Here is an 18549-nt window from a genome sequence, read left to right on the forward strand (position 1 = left end):
TCATATCCAGTCACAACACACAACTTAATCGCGTTTAAGAGCATTCACATCCAAACCATTAAATTTTGGGAGTAATGTTTTTATAATTTAGGGGTTCTGAGTATATAAAAGTGAAAACACAGTAAATTGGATGATGATAAAAATATAAAAAATAGAGTATTATTTAATTAAAAAAAATATATATATATTAAATTTTATTGTAATCTTAAATTTAAAGATAAGAGACCGAATACTAACAGTATTTTTGAATAATTATCAATCTACCATTCTACTTTACAAATTACATTATTTCCATACTTTATAACTCAACTCTTCAACACGGCATCCTCATGTGGCCCACATTCACTTGTTATTAATAAATACCCCATTCTCACCTTCTCAAATCACACCTTAACATCAATCACATCATATCATGTCTATTCCAGCGACGGTAGTCACACCGCCGCTAGTCGATGACCTCGACATCGTCATCCCGACAATCCGAAACCTCGATTTCCTGGAGCAGTGGCGCCCGTTCTTCCAGCCTTACCATCTCATCATCGTCCAAGACGGAGATCCATCCAAAACCATCCGGGTACCCGAAGGCTTCGATTACGAACTCTACAACCGCAACGATATTAATCGCATCCTCGGACCCAAATCCAGCTGCATCTCCTTCAAGGACTCCGCTTGTCGCTGCTTCGGCTTCCTTGTTTCCAAGAAGAAGTACATCTTCACCATTGATGACGACTGCTTCGTAAGTTCAATTTTATTGTTTTTCAGTTTTTGTGTATGACTGGGTTGACTCAGTGAGTCAGGGATCGTGAGCGAGTGAACGGGTTTGTAGAGATCTTTAGTCAACAGTTGGGAAGAATAGAAGACTAGGGTGTTGTGATATGCTGTGTGTTAGACCAGGTCGTTATTGTGGGGTGTTACTAGATTGTGACACGTGTTGTGTTTTGTAGAAGTTTGATGGGATGGAGTATGTGTTCTAGTGATAGCCGTACGATTGTTCGGTTTGTGGGACCGGTGGTGGGTTTAAAATTATTGACTTTTTCTCATCGATGGCTTTCAAATTATTTTGACTTTTTGTTGTCCAATTAGGAAAGAGTTAAACCTAATCTTCGTTGACTAGCATAGTAATTTACCACTAAATTAAAGATTAGTTATTTTTAATTATAAAATTGGGATGAGTAAGTTTTCTAATGTTAAGATTTTGACACATTTTTATTTTTTTTAGTGTATGTAGGGGTAGTAGCTCAAACTACTAATGACTTGGATGAGCAAATGGTATCGAGTATCGGTATCAAGTTTTTAAGGAAATCAGGATCGGTACCAGTCGGTGCCTGTTCCGGTATTTACCGAATATTAGCCTATGGTACCGGTACCGCATCAAGTTTGTATAAAAAATGGGATTGAGAAATTTAGGATCGGTAGTGGTATGGTATTGAACTCATTCCTAGCTAAAACGAGTTTTGAAATAAAGCAATGACTTTAAGCCCCTGAATCCTAATAAGTAATAAGTAACAAATTATATATATGTAATTTTAATTCTGAGATTGTTTGGCGAGAAGGTTCCTGGCTGATAGTTATACATAGACATAGATGATATAGGATTCATAGGTTCGATAGCAATTTTCTTATGAAAAGAGCCGCAATTTTATTATGCGTTTTGGGCCTCCAAAAATATTGAGAGCCCTGGTAATTTATGTGGGAAATGGTAGGAAAAAAATTAAGAAAAGTGACATTTGGATGCTTGTAGCATTAATTTAACTTACTAGCATTAATTTAACTTACTAAAATTTATCTTTAACAAGTACATGAAAGGATTTTTAGCCATTCCATCCGACTAATGTTTCACTTACGGACCTACGGTTCTTATGTAAGTTATTATATAATTTGCATGAATGTTGATTTACTTTTTTGTATTGCAATGAAGGTTGCAAAGGATCCAAGTGGGCAAGAGATCAATGCATTGGCTCAACATATTCACAACTTATTAACACCAGCAACACCCTTCTTTTTCAACACGTTATACGACCCGTATCGTGAAGGTGCTGATTTTGTGAGGGGGTACCCCTTCAGTTTAAGGGAAGGTGTCACCACCGCCATTTCTCATGGACTTTGGCTTAATATTCCTGATTATGATGCCCCCACTCAGCTAGTCAAGCCTCGTGAACGCAACACCAGGTACTTATTTTTGCTTCTGTATAGTGCTGTAAATGAGCCGGTAGAGCTGAGCCATGTTGGGCTTGAGCTTGAAGTTGAACGAGCTGGCTCTGCTTGGATCTTTAATGAGCTGAAAGCTCTATCCGTCTCGTGGTTTCTTGCGCCTGCTCCTAAATTTTTATTTTTTTTATTTTATAATTTATTTACACGTAATGATATACAAAAGACAAAAATATATTTCTTAATATACACATACTGCAAAATCTATAAACTTGAGAATCTATAATATTGAGCTAGCTCGTTGGTTTCAACGAGCTGAAAGGTCAAGCCTGGTTTGTAAAAAGTTAAAGCCAGCTAGTGGCTTGTCGAGCCGGTTGGTTATTTTTCTTGTTTTTTTAAAACTTTTAAACATTGATATATAAATAGCAAAATATATTTTAACATAATGCAAAATTTATAAACTAGGGAATTTGTGATATTGGGCCGGTTTGAATATTTTTATAACATACATATAATGCGAAATTTTATCATACATATAATACAAAGTATTGTATGTATATTTTTCAAACGAGCAAGCCAACAACACAGTTAACGAGCGAGCCAACCTTGGCTTTAGTTCGGGTCGTTTACAAACCAAGCCGGCTCAGCTTAGCTCAAATCGAATAACACGGATTTAATTGCTTTTTTAAGTCTAGACATGCACTTAATTTAGTTGAAATAATGGAAATATGCAGGTATGTGGATGCTGTGTTGACCATCCCAAAAGAGACCCTTTTCCCTATGTGTGGGATGAACCTTGGTTTCCATAGGGAACTCATCGGGCCCGCCATGTATTTTGGGCTCATGGGAGACGGTCAGCCCCTTGGTCGCTATGATGACATGTGGGCCGGCTGGTGTGCTAAGGTATTTCATTATTTCATTGTTTCTATGTAGCTAAACCTTTTACTTTTACGTATTATTCGGATTGACCCGTTTACCCATATATTGATCAAGTTATTGTGAACCTCTAGGTGATATGTGACCATTTGGGTCTAGGTGTGAAAACCGGTTTACCATACATTTGGCACAGCAAAGCAAGCAACCCGTTTGTCAACTTAAAGAAAGAATACAAAGGCATTTACTGGCAAGAAGACATTATTCCGTTTTTCCAAAACATCACGCTTCCCAAAGAATGCACGACCACACAGAAATGCTACATCGAGCTCTCAAAGCTCGTGAAGGAGAAACTGGGCCCCATTGATCCTTACTTTGAGAAACTTAGCGATGCCATGGTTACTTGGATTGATGCTTGGGATGAGCTTAACCCAGTGACGGATGGTGCAACAGTGGGTAAAGTTGAGGGTTCTAAAGCTAAGTAGAGTTGGAGTCGAGTAATGTTTGTTTTTAGTTTTCTTTACCGTCGGAATAATGTTTGTTTTGGAATTTGGAATTTGTCGTCACCGGCTTTATTTTGTCTTAGTGAATTTATTTGAGAGATATGACTTATGTTTAAAAGGTGTTTATACTGACATGGTTTTAAACACACAGCATAGATAGTAGACACATGAAAACTTCTATGGAACTGTAAACGAGCCAGGCCTGGCTGACTCGGCTTGCAAAAGAGGCAAACTGGGCTCGGCATGGTTTATAAGCGATGCTAGCCAAGCTGGTTTGGTTTGTTAGCAAGTCGATTTCAAGTGGGTTTCTTTTAAGTAGTTTCAAGTCACTAGCTATTTGAAGACTTCTAATTAGTATTAGCAAGTGAGCAACAATTAGTATTGGGTATTGGGCAAAATTTAGAAAATTAAATTAAAAATTGTACACCTAGCCAAAACCATTGACCACTCCCAATCAATTTTATAGATATAAAAAATAACGAAGTAAAATAATTCAAGCCAGGCTAAGTTGGCACGGTTTTTAAACAAACCGAATTCATTCAAGCAATTTTCTTAAGTTTATTTTAAACGACTTTCGAGCTAGAAACTTTTAAGCATGACTTGGCGTCATGACCAGCTTTTTAGGATGTAAACCAGTCGAGTTACTAATGAGCTACTAAGCTAACTAAAAGGCCAAATCAGTGCCTAAACAAGCTCGATCTTGACAAACTACTTATGAGCCAAACTCGAGCTTCCCAGCTCAACACGTTTACACCACAAAACACTAGAATGTAACATGTCAAAACACTCAAAAGTCAAGACAAGAACTCAAATATAAGGGAACAAACATAATATATATATCAAAAAAGCATTTAGATTGAATTTCATGTTGGAACTAGAATGTCATTATCTTCACTCCCACACTCAAATGCAACAATTACAAGTGCAAACACCATAATCACACTAACAAACCATCTCCCAACTAAACCACCGCGGCCACCACTCTTCACCGCCACATCACACCGCATCAAATCCATACTCTTTCCATCACATTCTTCAAAACCCTTTAACAAAGACATCGCATTAACTTCACTTTTCGCATCAACATCAAAACATACACCGCGATATCCATCATTATCATCCGAACCCTCCTCGGATTCCTCAAACAATCTTCTTCCAACTAACACACTATTACATTGTCCCGAATCCGAAACACCATATTCTTCAAAACCCTTTAACACCGTATCAACTCCACTTTTCGCATCAACATCAACATTATTATCTTCCGAACCCACCTCGGATTCCTCAAACAATCTTCTTCCAATTAACACACCATTACATTGTCCCGAATCCGAAACATCATATTCTCCAAAACCCTTTAACAAAACCTCCGTACCAACTTCACTCTTGTCATCAACATCAAAACATACACCTTGAAAAACATCATCATCATCATCATCATCATCATCATCATCATTATTATTATTATTATTATTATTATATTATTATTATTATTATCCTCGGAACCCACCTCAGATTCCTCAAACAATCTTCTTCCAACTGGACCAACTACCACATCATCAAAATCAACTGCAGCTTCATGATCACGGCATACTAAACCAGGTGAACACTCATTATTATTCTGTAGCAATGACATAAGTTCTTTGGGTGAATCGGTGTACGGCTGAATAATATTATAGTCGCCGGAGAGGGTGGTGGAGGTCCGGCGGTTGGATCTGGAGATTGACTGCTTGATGGAATCCCATTCCAATTCAAGGGTTTTGAATTGTTTTTGAAGTGGGTCAAGATTAGAGAAGCCTGCTTTCATGGGGTTTGATTGATTTGTGAATTCAATTTGAAATTTGTTTGTTTGATGAAACAACGGTGGTTTTCCGCAGTTATGAAAGTCGAATGAATAGGGGGTCTCGTTAGTTGGGTTTGGAAGTGTTTTGTTTTGGGTTTTGGGTTTTGGGTATCCTATCCTATATATAATAAGTTAATAATAACTATTTTTGTTAAGTAAATATTGTTTGATTTATAGATTTAGGTAAAGATTTAAACAACTCTGTAAATATAAATGTAATAATAGTTTTAACAGGATAAAGTTAAACATAAACATGGCTGTCCTTTTTTTTTTCTAACTCCTCATTTAACCTAAAACTATCTAGTACTATCAGCCTATGCGCTGAGGTGGGGACGAGACAGGAGCTCGGTTGATATTGATTCAGTTACGATAGCTACATACAATATAGCAACCGAAAAAGCTAACCAGAACCAATATGCCAAAACAATACGGTTATGTTTGAGGCGGGATATATATCATCACAAATTATTCCTCTTGTTGGAAAAAGAAATGTTGTGAAATTCGTCTTAGTGTCACAAACACATCCTCAACTCTCCCCCATTTGGGGCCTCATTGTTTTCAATGAGGCTTGCTGACCATCTTAAAAAAGACACAAAATAAGAGTGGCTATGATATCGTCTATGACATTTGGAACATCATATCAGCTACTGATGTATGCTTTCCTCAAAGGAGCTTGAACTTTGATTTTGGTTGCCTGGTTATTATACCACTTAAGTATGTTTCAATGTGAAGTTTGCTTTCCATTCATACCCAGTGTCTTCAAAACGTATTGGTGATATTTGACATCTCTCATAACCTAGTATTTCTCACATAGTAATTTGAAATCCGTATAAGATGTGATCACAATCCTCTTTATTTCAAGGAAACTTATGTACTCGAAATTGATTATTACCAAATAGGCAAAGGAATTTCCTGATAACGGTTTTAGGTTGTAAGAGTAGCCCTTATTTAAAGTATGAGAAGTATCAAATAAGATTAAAAAATAAAATTTTTAAACTTTTACTTGCAAATTACAATGAGTTGCTTACAACTATTATATCATAATGGCTGACTATATGTTATATTTTTATTTGTTCAATTCTTCTTTATTACATTTCTGTTACAACAATCTAAGTATTCTTAATTTTACATCACTATTTGTTACGGGACTTGAACTCTCGACCTTCTCATAAGGGTGCATACATTTACACATGGATACCTTGTAACAGTTTACCTTTATCCACCTGAAGTGCAATTATACTTCATTTTATGTGTATTATAAGTTATAACAGTGTTTAGCAATAAATAATGCAATTACATTTCATTCTTTTAAGGGGACCTTTTGGGCCTTCGGATTTAAAATTGTTGGCCTAAAGCTTACTAAAATAAAGAAGGCCTAAATTCTTTTTTTGTTTTAGATTTTGGATTTCTTTTCATACTAACAAAAGTAACAAGCCACAGGCCCAACTTTTAATGGACACATTTCCTTGTGTCTTGTAATGTAAGCCATAAACCACCCATAAAAAAGTCATGTAGATATAAACATGTGCACATACAGGAGACATAGGGAAATGTTCAAACTTCGAATGAGAACTAGAAAAAGTTAATAACAATGAGAACCATATAATACGCTTGTATTTGGTATTATAATTGTGGTACATGAGACGGTTATATAACCATCACAGTTTTTCTTTTCCATTACCTTGATTATATATAATACACCATGTACAAGTGCATTATACGGTTCTTTCAGGTCTCAATATTTTTTAGGTTTGTAAAATAAATGCATCCCGACTATTGAATTTGTCAACATATTTTAATATAAAATATAAATAAACTCATTACTCAATGTTTAAATAAGTATTTGACTTCTGTTGAACTTTAATTCGTTAAAATTTTCAACGTTCTCTCATATTTACTTTTTAGCAAATAAATAAAATTAAATATAAATAGAATAAATAGTTAAACAATTTATAGCTTAAAAGAAGAAAATAATTCCAAATGTAATAAAAAAATGGTATTCATATTAGAAATTTAGAATAATTATTATAAGTATTAGTTAATTAGGATGCAGTTACTGTACAAAAATGCTTAACGTACATTAACGTACGCGAGACGCTCAAAGGCAAAAATCTAAAACACTCAGAAAACGCTCACAAAACCTTAAACGCTCATTAAACGCTCGTTAAACGCTCAAAAACCGTCTTTGTGAAAAAAAAGTGAAAAATTGATCGATTAACCATCCAAAACTGTTTTTTTCGGTGAAGCAATGATTGATTGGATATGTATTGACGATTCCGAGATGTTTGGATGTGATTTCATGGATCGATTCGCGAAAAACGGAATTTGCGTACGTATTTGTACGATAAGCATTAGTGTATTGGATCTTTTCACTAGTTAATTATATAATAGTAATATAAAACACATACATCTATGAAGAGTTAAAGTTGATTAGATAAAGTGTCGTAGAAATTGCTTCGTGTGAACCACTTGTTCATTGATGAAGTGTGATAAATAACAATCTAAGTGAAACACATTTATGTGCATTTTTAAGTGTACTCTATACTTGTTCGGTGCTAATTAACCTACTTGTAATATCATGAAGGAATTTTCGTCTTGGCTACAAATTACAAAGATAAAAATGATAAATTACAATATATAGTTATTGAATACGTATCTAGTCATAAAAGGACGTATTATCCGCTGAGTTTTGTCACCTATTGCTAAAGACTAATAGACTTCTTAAATTTGCATATATTATATATAAAACTCGGCAAAACGAGCATGGATCGTTAATATGTCAAAATGGGTTCGAGTCAAACTAGATTCGAGTAAATACGAGCCATTTTAAAAAGTGCCGGATGGGTATGTGTCAAAACAAGTTGTTAGACCTAAACAATATTATATATAAAACTTGGCAAAATGAGCATGGATAGTTAATATGCCAAAATGGGTTCGAGTCAAACTAGATTCGAGTATATACGAGCCATTTTAAAAAGTGTTGAATGGTTATGTATAATAAATTGATCCCGTTTATAGAATCGCTCACTTTACCGTTCTATTGGCCAGACTAATCATAAAATTATATCATGGATAGTATCAAAAGTTATTCGCGTATATAATATATAACCAAATATATTTTAATTTTTAACAAACCTAATTTATACCGACCAAATTTACGTTGTATCGTAGTAGCTCGAGAGTTGAACCGCACCAGTTAAAATTAAAATCAGAAAAATCATTAAACAAAGGATAAAATGTGTCACTTTAAAAGTAAAATATTATTCATAACTTTTAATCTTGTCCATCTAATATATATTTTACAAACGTCACTACTATATCTACTTTGGTAAACTTGTAGCATTTTATACGAAGAATCTCTCATCAACAACACATCCTCATGACAACATCTTCCTCTAAACAGTTGCATGCTTACACTCATAAATACCAACTTCTCAATCCCCAAATTCACTCACCACATCACCACCATGTCTTACCCAACAACCGTAGTAACACCGCCTTCGGTTGATGAAGTTGACATTGTGATCCCCACCATTCGAAACCTTGATTTCCTTGAGCAGTGGAGACCTTTCTTCCAGCCTTACCATCTGATCATTGTTCAAGATAGCGATCCGTCCATAAATATTCGAGTACCTGAAGGATACGATTATGAACTCTATAACCGCAATGATATTGAGCGGATCCTCGGCCCTAAAGCCAGCTGCATTTCGTTCAAGGATGGCGCTTGTCGCTGCTTTGGGTTCCTTGTTTCCAAGAAGAAGTACATCTTCACCATTGACGACGACTGCTTTGTAAGCCTAACTTTCGTTAACTTTTCTGTTAAATATATATATATATATATGTGTGTGTAGTACACTTATTTGTGTTGGAATGAAGGTTGCTAAGGATCCAAGTGGACAAGAGATCAATGCATTGGCACAACACATTCACAACTTATCAACACCATCGACACCTGAAGAGGTAGGTCCCAGCAGAGCCCAGTTGGACCCGCAAGACTCACCTTGAACAGGGACGTCTGCGCGGTTGGACCCGCAAGACTCACCTTAAACAGGGACGTCTGCGCAGTTGGACCCGCAAGACTCACCTCGAAGAGGGACGTCTGCGCAGTTGAACTCGCAAGACTCACCTTAAAGAGGGACGTCTGCGCAAAGACCAACTAGATCCGCAGGACCAACCATGCTCAGAGACGCGACGTCCTTACGCGCAGTACGCAAGCTGTTCCCGCAGGAAAAGCCTCCCAATGGTGACGTACTCCGCCTGTTCCCGCAGCTACGGATACTAGCCATCAGGGAAGGCTACCCGCACAGCAAGGCTACACGCACAAGGCACTAACTCTCAAATAATTCAGTAATGTCACCTGAAGAGGGAATGAGCAAGCCGGGAATACTCCCGCCCAAAGCCGGGAATTCTCCCACCCAAATGAGCCAGTCCGTACGCTACTGGAGGACCTTTTGTACTATACCTGCCAAGGTATGGACAAAAGATCTGACCAAAGCTGCGACAGCTCACTGACAACAGTACGACGAGCAGCATACTCTAATACTTAATGTCACTATCAGCCGCTGCCTACTCACCAACCCTTGTCGTGGCACGTACATAGCCTGCAGTTGGTGGAAAGGGAATAGTACACAGCCGGCCATGTCACTATCAGCCGCTGCCTACCCACCAACCACCAGCACGGCACGTGCGTAGCCCACAGTTGGTAGAAAAGGAATATTATACAGCCGGCTGTACCTTCTTGGACACCTACCTTCGGCTATAAATACTCCAACACCTTGGAACGGTATCATCATCTTCTCTCTAGCTATTTCTCTTAATATGCACTCATATTCAAGAGCAATCTAGTCTGATTCTCACGCCGGAGGGTGGTCACAAGGAGGTACCCCCCCTTCTCAGTGACGAGCTCACGGTGTCTGTTTTGCAGGTCATCAGAAGAACAACCATCTTTGCCGGACTTAACCCTCGTGGGAAACATCTATTTAACCCCCAGATTATCCGTAGTCTACCGGGGTCAATTAGTGTTTCTTTATTGGCGCCATCCGTGCATAAAAGCTAGAACTAATTATTTTTCAGTTTTTTCAAAACTTCTGGAAAGATGGTTAAGGTTACTCCGTTGCCAAGGCCAACGAGCGACCAAGAAACTCCGGTAACCACAACCCCAGCTACTGGGGGGAACACCGGCGAGTACACAAATTTTACGAACACTACCCCGGTTACCCAAGCCAGGGCAAGTGCAGTAAATTTTACGAACACTACCCCGGTTACCCAAGCCGGGGCAAGTGCAGTAAACAATCATCCCCTGGGATTCATTGATACCCAGGTGGAAAGACAACAGACGAGGCTCCCCCGCCAAACACTTGAACAAGTTAAAGCGTGGGCGGAAGCACGTCAGAAGGAATTCCAAGCTGAGTTGGGCGAACGCTTACGTTCCATCCAACAGGCTGACGAATTTGGAAGCACTCGACAACAGCTCAACATGAGCAGTGAGTGCGAGTATTCGGACGATGATCGGGAGGAATCCGACACCGACGCAAACCCTCGCCATAGGGCGAAAGGGAAGTTTAAGGAAACGGACTTCCAACCGAGGAATTTCGAAGAAACCTTCAAACCAAGGAACGCGGGGGGAAACTCACGCACCTCGTGGCGTAATGAACGCTGAGCAGGATAATGCGTGTAGAACCCCAGTTGGGGAAAACACGAATGAAACTGCAGCTTCAATGTTGGAGACTACATACTGCGTAAACAACGAGATTTCGAACCAGGTGAATATCGGCTCGAAAGGCTCGATGACACCCCCATTCCAAGAACATGGAAGGGAGTTCAATTACACAGGTTGCATGTAGATCAATTCCAAACTTGTAAAGAAAAGGCCCATAGCCACTTCTAATGGAAATGATTCTCCTTATCACATTGACGCTGATGGTCTTACATTTATACTTATGAACTTTCCACACTGATATGCAGGTATTCACCGCATAAATAAGTGTGAAAGGAAGTCGTTGCGTGTAGAGGGCGGCAAAACCCGCATAAACACAAAAAACGGCAAAAATTTGTAAGAGATGAGACAACCTTCACGCAGGTCAGTTATAGGTAAAGTTTGGTCATCCCACTAAATGAAAGTGACGGTCCTACCCGCACAATCATGATAGAGGAAACTGAACATTAATAACCTATTGACAACCGCGAGTCGAAAGGTTTAACTTATTCAACACTGATATGCCGGTATTCACCGCATAAATAAGTGGGGAAGTCGTTGCGTGTGGACGGCGGCAAAATCCACATAAACACAAAAAACGGCAAACCTTCACGCAGGTCAGTTATAGGTGAAGATTGGTCATCCCACTAAATGAAAGTGACGGTCCTACCCGCACAATCATGATAGAGGAAACTGCACTAACCTATTGAGAACCGCGCGTCGAACGGTTAACTTATTCAAAACACTTGGAAAATTGCTAAGTTAAACTAAAGTATGCACGAGCGAATCATATATTGTTTATGCGGCAAAACAAGTGCCAAATTAAGCTATAATATGCATGAGCAAGTCATATAACGTTTATAACGCAAGTCAAAAAGATTCAAAAGTAACCGGGACTATACCCCCTTACCTTGGCAACCAAGTAACTATAAGACGGGTGCGGGTACAGTGTCAATGCAAAACCCTTCACATACTTAGCACCCGCAGGGAATTGAAGCCAAGAATACCTTGGCAAACAAGTAACTATAAGACGGGTGCGGGTACAGTGTCAAGGCAAAACCCTTCACATACTTAGCACCTGCAGTGAATTGAAGCCAAGAATACCTTGGAAGTAAAGTAACTATAAGACGAGTGCGGGTACAGTGTCAAGGCAAAACCCTTCACATACTTAGCACTCGCAGGGAATTGAAACCAAGAAGGATCTTCTGGGCCATGCTTGCGGAAACGGAAATAACATCCCCGCATAGCGGGAACGTTGAGAACTAGATTGTTTGAAGCTCCAAGATGGAATTGGTTGTTTAACATAATTGATCACTATGTTTAAAACTACCAAAACCTCATGGAGAATCTACACAAGTGGAACTCAACGCTCCTGACTTGCGAGTAGGTTACAGACCTACCCGCATCATACCCAAAGATCAAGCAGAAAAATCGGGAATTTCTGCACGTGACATTAGGACTTCCGCGGGAAGAATCCCCATGGAAAACCTTAAAACTAAACCCTTTTCAAAACCCCTTGCTTAAGTCCAAAAGTTCACCTCACTTATTAACAATTCATGAGAAGAACATTGGACTGGGGGGACTTGAAGAGGTAGGTCCCAGCAGAGCCCAGTTGGACCCGCAAGACTCACCTTGAACAGGGACGTCTGCGCGGTTGGACCCGCAAGACTCACCTTAAACAGGGACGTCTGCGCAGTTGGACCCGCAAAACTCACCTCGAAGAGGGACGTCTGCGCAATTGAACTCGCAAGACTCACCTTAAAGAGGGACGTCTGCGCAAAGACCAACTGGATCCGCAGGACCAACCATGCTCAGAGACGCGACGTCCTTACGCGCAGTACGCAAGCTGTTCCCGCAGGAAAAGCCTCCCAATGGTGACGTACTCCGCCTGTTCCCGCAGCTACGGATACTAGCCATCAGGGAAGGCTACCCGCACAGCAAGGCTACACGCACAAGGCACTAACTCTCAAATAATTCAGTAATGTCACCTGAAGAGGGAATGAGCAAGCCGGGAATACTCCCGCCCAAAGCCGGGAATTCTCCCGCCCAAATGAGCCAGTCCGTACGCTACTGGAGGACCTTTTGTACTATTTCTGCCAAGGTATGGACAAAAGATCTGACCAAAGCTGCGACAGCTCACTGACAACAGTACGACGAGCAGCACACTCTAATACTTAATGTCACTATCAGCCGCTGCCTACTCACCAACCCTTGTCGTGGCACGTACATAGCCTGCAGTTGGTGGAAAGGGAATAGTACACAGCCGGCCATGTCACTATCAGCCGCTGCCTACCCACCAACCACCAGCACGGCACGTGCGTAGCCCACAGTTGGTAGAAAATGAATATTATACAGCCGGCTGTACCTTCTTGGACACCTACATTCGGCTATAAATACTCCAACACCTTGGAACGGTATCATCATCTTTTCTCTAGCTATTTCTCTTAATATACACATATTCAAGAGCAATCTAGTCTGATTCTCACGCCGGAGGGTGGTCACAAGGAGGTACCCCCCCCTTCTCAGTGACGAGCTCACGGTGTCTGTTTTGCAGGTCATCAGAAGAACAACCATCTTTGCCGGACTTAACCCTCGTGGGAAACATCTATTTAACCCCCAGATTATCCGTAGTCTGCCGGGGTCAATTAGTGTTTCTTCAACACCCTTCTTTTTCAACACGTTATACGACCCGTATCGTGAAGGTGCTGATTTCGTGAGGGGGTATCCCTTCAGTCTAAGGGAAGGTGTCACCACCGCCATTTCTCATGGCCTTTGGCTTAATATCCCTGATTATGATGCTCCCACTCAGCTCGTCAAGCCTCGTGAGCGCAACACCAGGTCCATCCGGTCGATTTTTGCTTCAAGTCACAATAATTTGTTTATTTTATTTCTAAATATGTACTCAATGTGATTAAAATCTTTGAAATTTGTAGGTATGTCGATGCTGTCATGACCATCCCAAAAGGGACCCTTTTCCCTATGTGTGCCATGAACCTTGCTTTCAATAGGGAACTCATCGGGCCCGCCATGTATTTTGGGCTCTTTGGAGATGGTCATCCTATTGGTCGGTATGATGATATGTGGGCCGGCTGGTGCGCTAAGGTATTTTATTTGTTTCATTGAATTGGCAACGGGTCGGGTCGAGTCAGTCCAAAACGTTTAACTTTTTGTTTGGGGCGAATCGGGTTAGAAAAAAACGGGCTTGTAGGCCTGGCCCATTAAAACCGTTACGCAAATAAACATGTCGAAATTGCCAAGTACATATATAAATGTGATTATAACATATTTGGGCCTATATATTGTAGGTGACATGTGACCATTTGGGGCTAGGAGTGAAAACAGGGTTACCATACCTTTCTCATAGCAAAGCAAGCAACCCATTTGTCAACTTAAAGAAAGAATTCAAGGGCCTATTCTGGCAAGAAGACATGATTCCGTTTTTTCAAAATGTGACCCTCCTGAAAGAATGCACAACCGCGCAAGAATGCTACCTCGAGCTCTCAAAGCTCGCTAAGGAGAAGCTTGTCCCGATTGATTCTTACTTTGTGAAGCTTTGTGATGCAATGGTTACTTGGATTGATGCATGGAATGAGCTTAACCCTCCAGCTGATGGTGCAGCTGCGGTCAGGGTCGAGCCTTTTAAACTCAAGTAGATGTGTACTCGAGTAACGTCTACTTGCATTATCTTGCTATTTTAAGTTTCCTTTGGTGTTAAAATAATGCGACTTTAAGTATATAATTTGTCGCCGTGAGCTTTATCGGGTTTTTTAGGGTTTTTTACCAAGTTTATTCAAGAGATATAACTTATATTTGTATCTATAAATATATGGTCTTATATATTGTAATTTGGTGATGTTCAAATATATGTCTTAAAACTTTTAAAGGGTTTATATCGCTCATGACTTGTATTGTAGTTGGCCTGGAATGCTAGAATAAACGCATTTGCGCGATTGCTTTAATAGACGCGTTACCTCCTGGTTCCCACATGCCCTGTTCAAAAACTAAGTGGCGGTTTGGTAGCGGTTCATAGGCTATGAGCCATTAAGGAGTAGCTTCATAATGACTATTAAGAGACCACCAAATACCCCTAAGGAACTACTTTACCCAAGAAATGGGTTAATAGAATGGAAAGATCGGAACATGGGAATAGCTCGGTTAGATCAAACAACTTTTGTGTAATAAAACAATTGTAAACAAACTTATTTTTTTGTATCGTACGAGTGGTGTTGGGAATATTATAATTTTTTGTGTTGTAAACATACTGATTGTTGGTACCGTAAGTACCCAAACCGATACTGACTGAACCGGTACAGGTATTCGTTTTCATTATCAACCGTCAATATATTGATAACATCCGCACGCCATAACATGCGGGGTACAAAAACTAGTTTACATACAATTTACATGTTATCTAAACGTCACATCCAGTTTTCCATATGCTTTCCAAAAAGATGTAAACTTATTTATACACACCTGCGTGTCGGTTGAACCAGTACGAGCCCACAAGCCTGCGTTTACCAAACGTGTCGAATCGTTTGCCAGTCTATTCTCAGGATCGGTTCAACTTTATTCACATTATGTTTTGTCTTAGCTTTCTTTGTTTTCTTGCTTGGTTTAGAACTAACACTTTCTGGAATATCTTTCTTCATTTCCAACATATATTCAGGAACAATTCCTGGATCAATTTCTTTAACTTCCTTTATTTCCAGGTCTTGTTCAGGTGGTTCGGGAACGCTTTCTTGATCAAATTCCATAGCTTTCCTTAATTCCAGGATCGGTCCAGGAACAATCTCAGGATCAATTTCTGCAACTTTGTTTATTTTCACGTCGGGTTTGGGAACACTTTCTTGATCACATTCCATAACTTTCTTTATTTCCAGACTCGGTTCAGGAACACATTCTGGATTAAGTTTCAGAGAACCGAACCCATGAAAACAGACCGTAAGCAGGAAGATTCCAACAGCTAATAGGAGTAGCAAAGGGGTCCATCGCAGAATAGTAGAACCCTGCATTATATACGCATAGTGGGTCTAATTCGTCAAAGGGTCAAACTAAAGGATTTAGATAAAAAGGAAACGGGCCAGTAGAATGCATAAAACCTCCTAAATCGATTAATTAAATAAAACTTGGATTTTTTAGTGACTTGGATTTTTAAGTGATGATATAGGTCATGTAAGCATATTTAGCACGTTATTTATCTATTAAGATTATAAAAAAGTGGATGTATGGGGTTGGCCCAAACCGACCCAGCCTGCTCCAACGCATACTTAAAATATACAGGTTTGGCCAACTACCAAAAACTTGATCATTTTCCTGTCTAGTCAGCATCATTGCTGAAGTATTAAAAGATAGAAACCGGTTGTATGTGGAGAGAAACAAAAAGTACTATAATTCTTATTATTAGAGTAATTTACTCAGATGGTCTGCGTGGTTTGCACGGATTTCACCTTTCTTCCCTAGGACTAATAAATTACGAATATGGTCCTTACTGTTTCCGAGATGCTCACGCTTTTCGTCTGGATTGGATGTAAGTTAAGATTTTCTGTTAAATTATTTAAAGTGACCATTTTATATATTTGTTACTTTAAGTATATATATTTTTTTAATATTACGTCGTGTCGTCGTCCCACAAAGAGTTTTGTTTTTTATATTAAGGGACATTTTGGTCATTTTACACACGCTTAAGAGTTAAATTAAGCTGACATCCTTTCCAAGCGTGACGATCTAACAAACAACTGGGACAATATCCAAACTTTATGAATCCTAGGGACGAAAGATGAAATTCATGCAAACTACGAGAACCATCATTAATATCTTCTTATTATAATTATTATCATTATTATTTTTCCTATTAATATTTCTATTACTATTACTATTATTATCATTGCAGACTCTTACCATGTTAATTGTGGGTCGGGATTTGCGGGGAAGATTTCTATCTGCATGTTCAAGAGCATACCGCACCAAGTCAACAATGGTCAAGTCAGTTGTGGGTTCACGGTTATCTGAAATCACAAAGAGCATTGCTAGTCAACTCACTATCAAGCTAGAACACTAACAGAAATGACTATGAAATCTTCACCTGGAATATCAAATGTTTGTTTACTTGGATGAACACCAAGAGCAAGTCCTAAATAAACACGAACGCGCACGCGCTCAGAGATTGAAAGTAGATCTCCATGTGTAATTGCAATAACCGGTTTATGATCTGAAACATTGACCATGAAAGTAGTTGAAAATTATCCAAATATAGGTCTGTAAATGACTCAAACGTCCAATGAACTGTTCGGCGGGAAGTTTGTTCATGTTCGTTAATTTAATAAACAAACGGACATGAACAAATTTTTTTGTTCATTTAGTTCAATGAGCGAACATGAATGCGTGTCTCGTTCGTTCAGTTACGTTCATGAACGTTGACTTACGTTCATTCATTTAAATTCATTTATGTATGTTCGTTAAAGATCGTTCATTTTCGTTCACTCTTTTACGTTCATTTATATACTCATTAAACTTTTTAGATCCATTACAAATTATTCTGGTATTTTGAAATTTAAAAATCACCTATTACAACTTGGTCAATTTTTATTAATTTTTTAGCCCAACAAATTATTGTACACATGTAATTTTAATTGACTAGTGTTCGCTTAGTTATGTTTGTTTATGTTCGTGAAGGGTTCTCTTATATTATTAACGAACGAACATAAACGAGCACGAGCATGCCCAATTCATTTATGAACGAAAGAACACGAACACGGAAACATTGTCCGTGTTCGATCATTTGTTCAGCTAAAGTTATATGAACGGACACGAACATGCTCCGTTCGTGTTCGTGTGGTTCGTTTACAGGCTTATTCAAATATAATAGAACAAGTGTGTTAATATTTCTTTTCATGGTACCTTTAAAAGACAAAAATGGTGAACTGAAAGCCTCAGTAACCATATGCATGTATTGTGTGTCGGATCCACTGCTCTCCATACATTTCAAAACCGAAAGCCCGTTGACCACAAATATAACAAAGTCAACTCGCCTTCTTTCATAACTCGGGAGGTTATTTTGGCGAGTTTTACACCTCAATCTGATCCGTAAACTTGTACTATCCGAGGCACTAACATAAAAAATGTAATTAATAATAAGTATATCAAGAAAGGGTTTATGTTTAGGGTAATCAACTTTCAAAACTTAAATAAAACAACACACAACTTCTTAAAAAAACTGATTTAAGGAAATCGGGCGTGGCAGCTGCCCGTAAACTGTCCGGGTTAATGATTTCTTTTTTCAAAACATTAGTTTGTATTAAACTTTTTAAAATGATATACACATACATAACTACATATTCCAAACATGAAAAATATATACATGTGTGTGTGTGTGTATAATAGAAGTTAAACGAGTTGGTTTGGTTTACACAGCTGGTTCGAAGTACCAAACCATCAATCGAGCAAATCACCAAAACCGAACCGTGAGATTTCAAACCGACTGAATTGCT

General features: G+C 38.9%; 3 protein-coding genes across 3 annotated transcripts; 2 read left to right on the top strand and 1 right to left on the bottom strand.

The window, feature by feature from the left end:
- The first annotated feature begins 380 nt into the window (after positions 1-380).
- LOC143588468 (UDP-arabinopyranose mutase 1-like) lies at positions 381-3624 on the top strand. The gene is made up of 4 exons (XM_077069462.1): positions 381-736; positions 1919-2169; positions 2883-3051; positions 3159-3624. The coding sequence occupies exons 1-4, from the start codon at positions 413-415 to the stop codon at positions 3504-3506; spliced, it is 1092 nt and encodes a 363-aa protein (XP_076925577.1). The 5' UTR covers positions 381-412; the 3' UTR covers positions 3507-3624.
- A 5029-nt stretch (positions 3625-8653) lies between these two features.
- LOC143588472 (UDP-arabinopyranose mutase 1-like) lies at positions 8654-14809 on the top strand. The gene is made up of 5 exons (XM_077069464.1): positions 8654-9158; positions 9244-9310; positions 13717-13900; positions 13996-14164; positions 14368-14809. The coding sequence occupies exons 1-5, from the start codon at positions 8775-8777 to the stop codon at positions 14713-14715; spliced, it is 1152 nt and encodes a 383-aa protein (XP_076925579.1). The 5' UTR covers positions 8654-8774; the 3' UTR covers positions 14716-14809.
- A 591-nt stretch (positions 14810-15400) lies between these two features.
- Positions 15401-18204, bottom strand: LOC143588474 (uncharacterized). Its single transcript, XM_077069465.1, has 4 exons — positions 17960-18204; positions 17145-17270; positions 16961-17067; positions 15401-16068 (listed from the first exon to the last, which is right to left on the bottom strand). Exons 1-4 carry the CDS (start codon positions 18036-18038, stop codon positions 15577-15579), a joined length of 804 nt encoding a protein of 267 aa, XP_076925580.1. The 5' UTR covers positions 18039-18204; the 3' UTR covers positions 15401-15576.
- Between the last annotated feature and the right edge of the window lie 345 nt (positions 18205-18549).

This window comes from Bidens hawaiensis, unplaced genomic scaffold (assembly GCF_021521415.1).
Source record: "Bidens hawaiensis isolate Kalapana, Puna unplaced genomic scaffold, B.hawaiensis_p1.1 tig00036400_1, whole genome shotgun sequence".
Classification (NCBI taxonomy): domain Eukaryota; kingdom Viridiplantae; phylum Streptophyta; class Magnoliopsida; order Asterales; family Asteraceae; genus Bidens; species Bidens hawaiensis.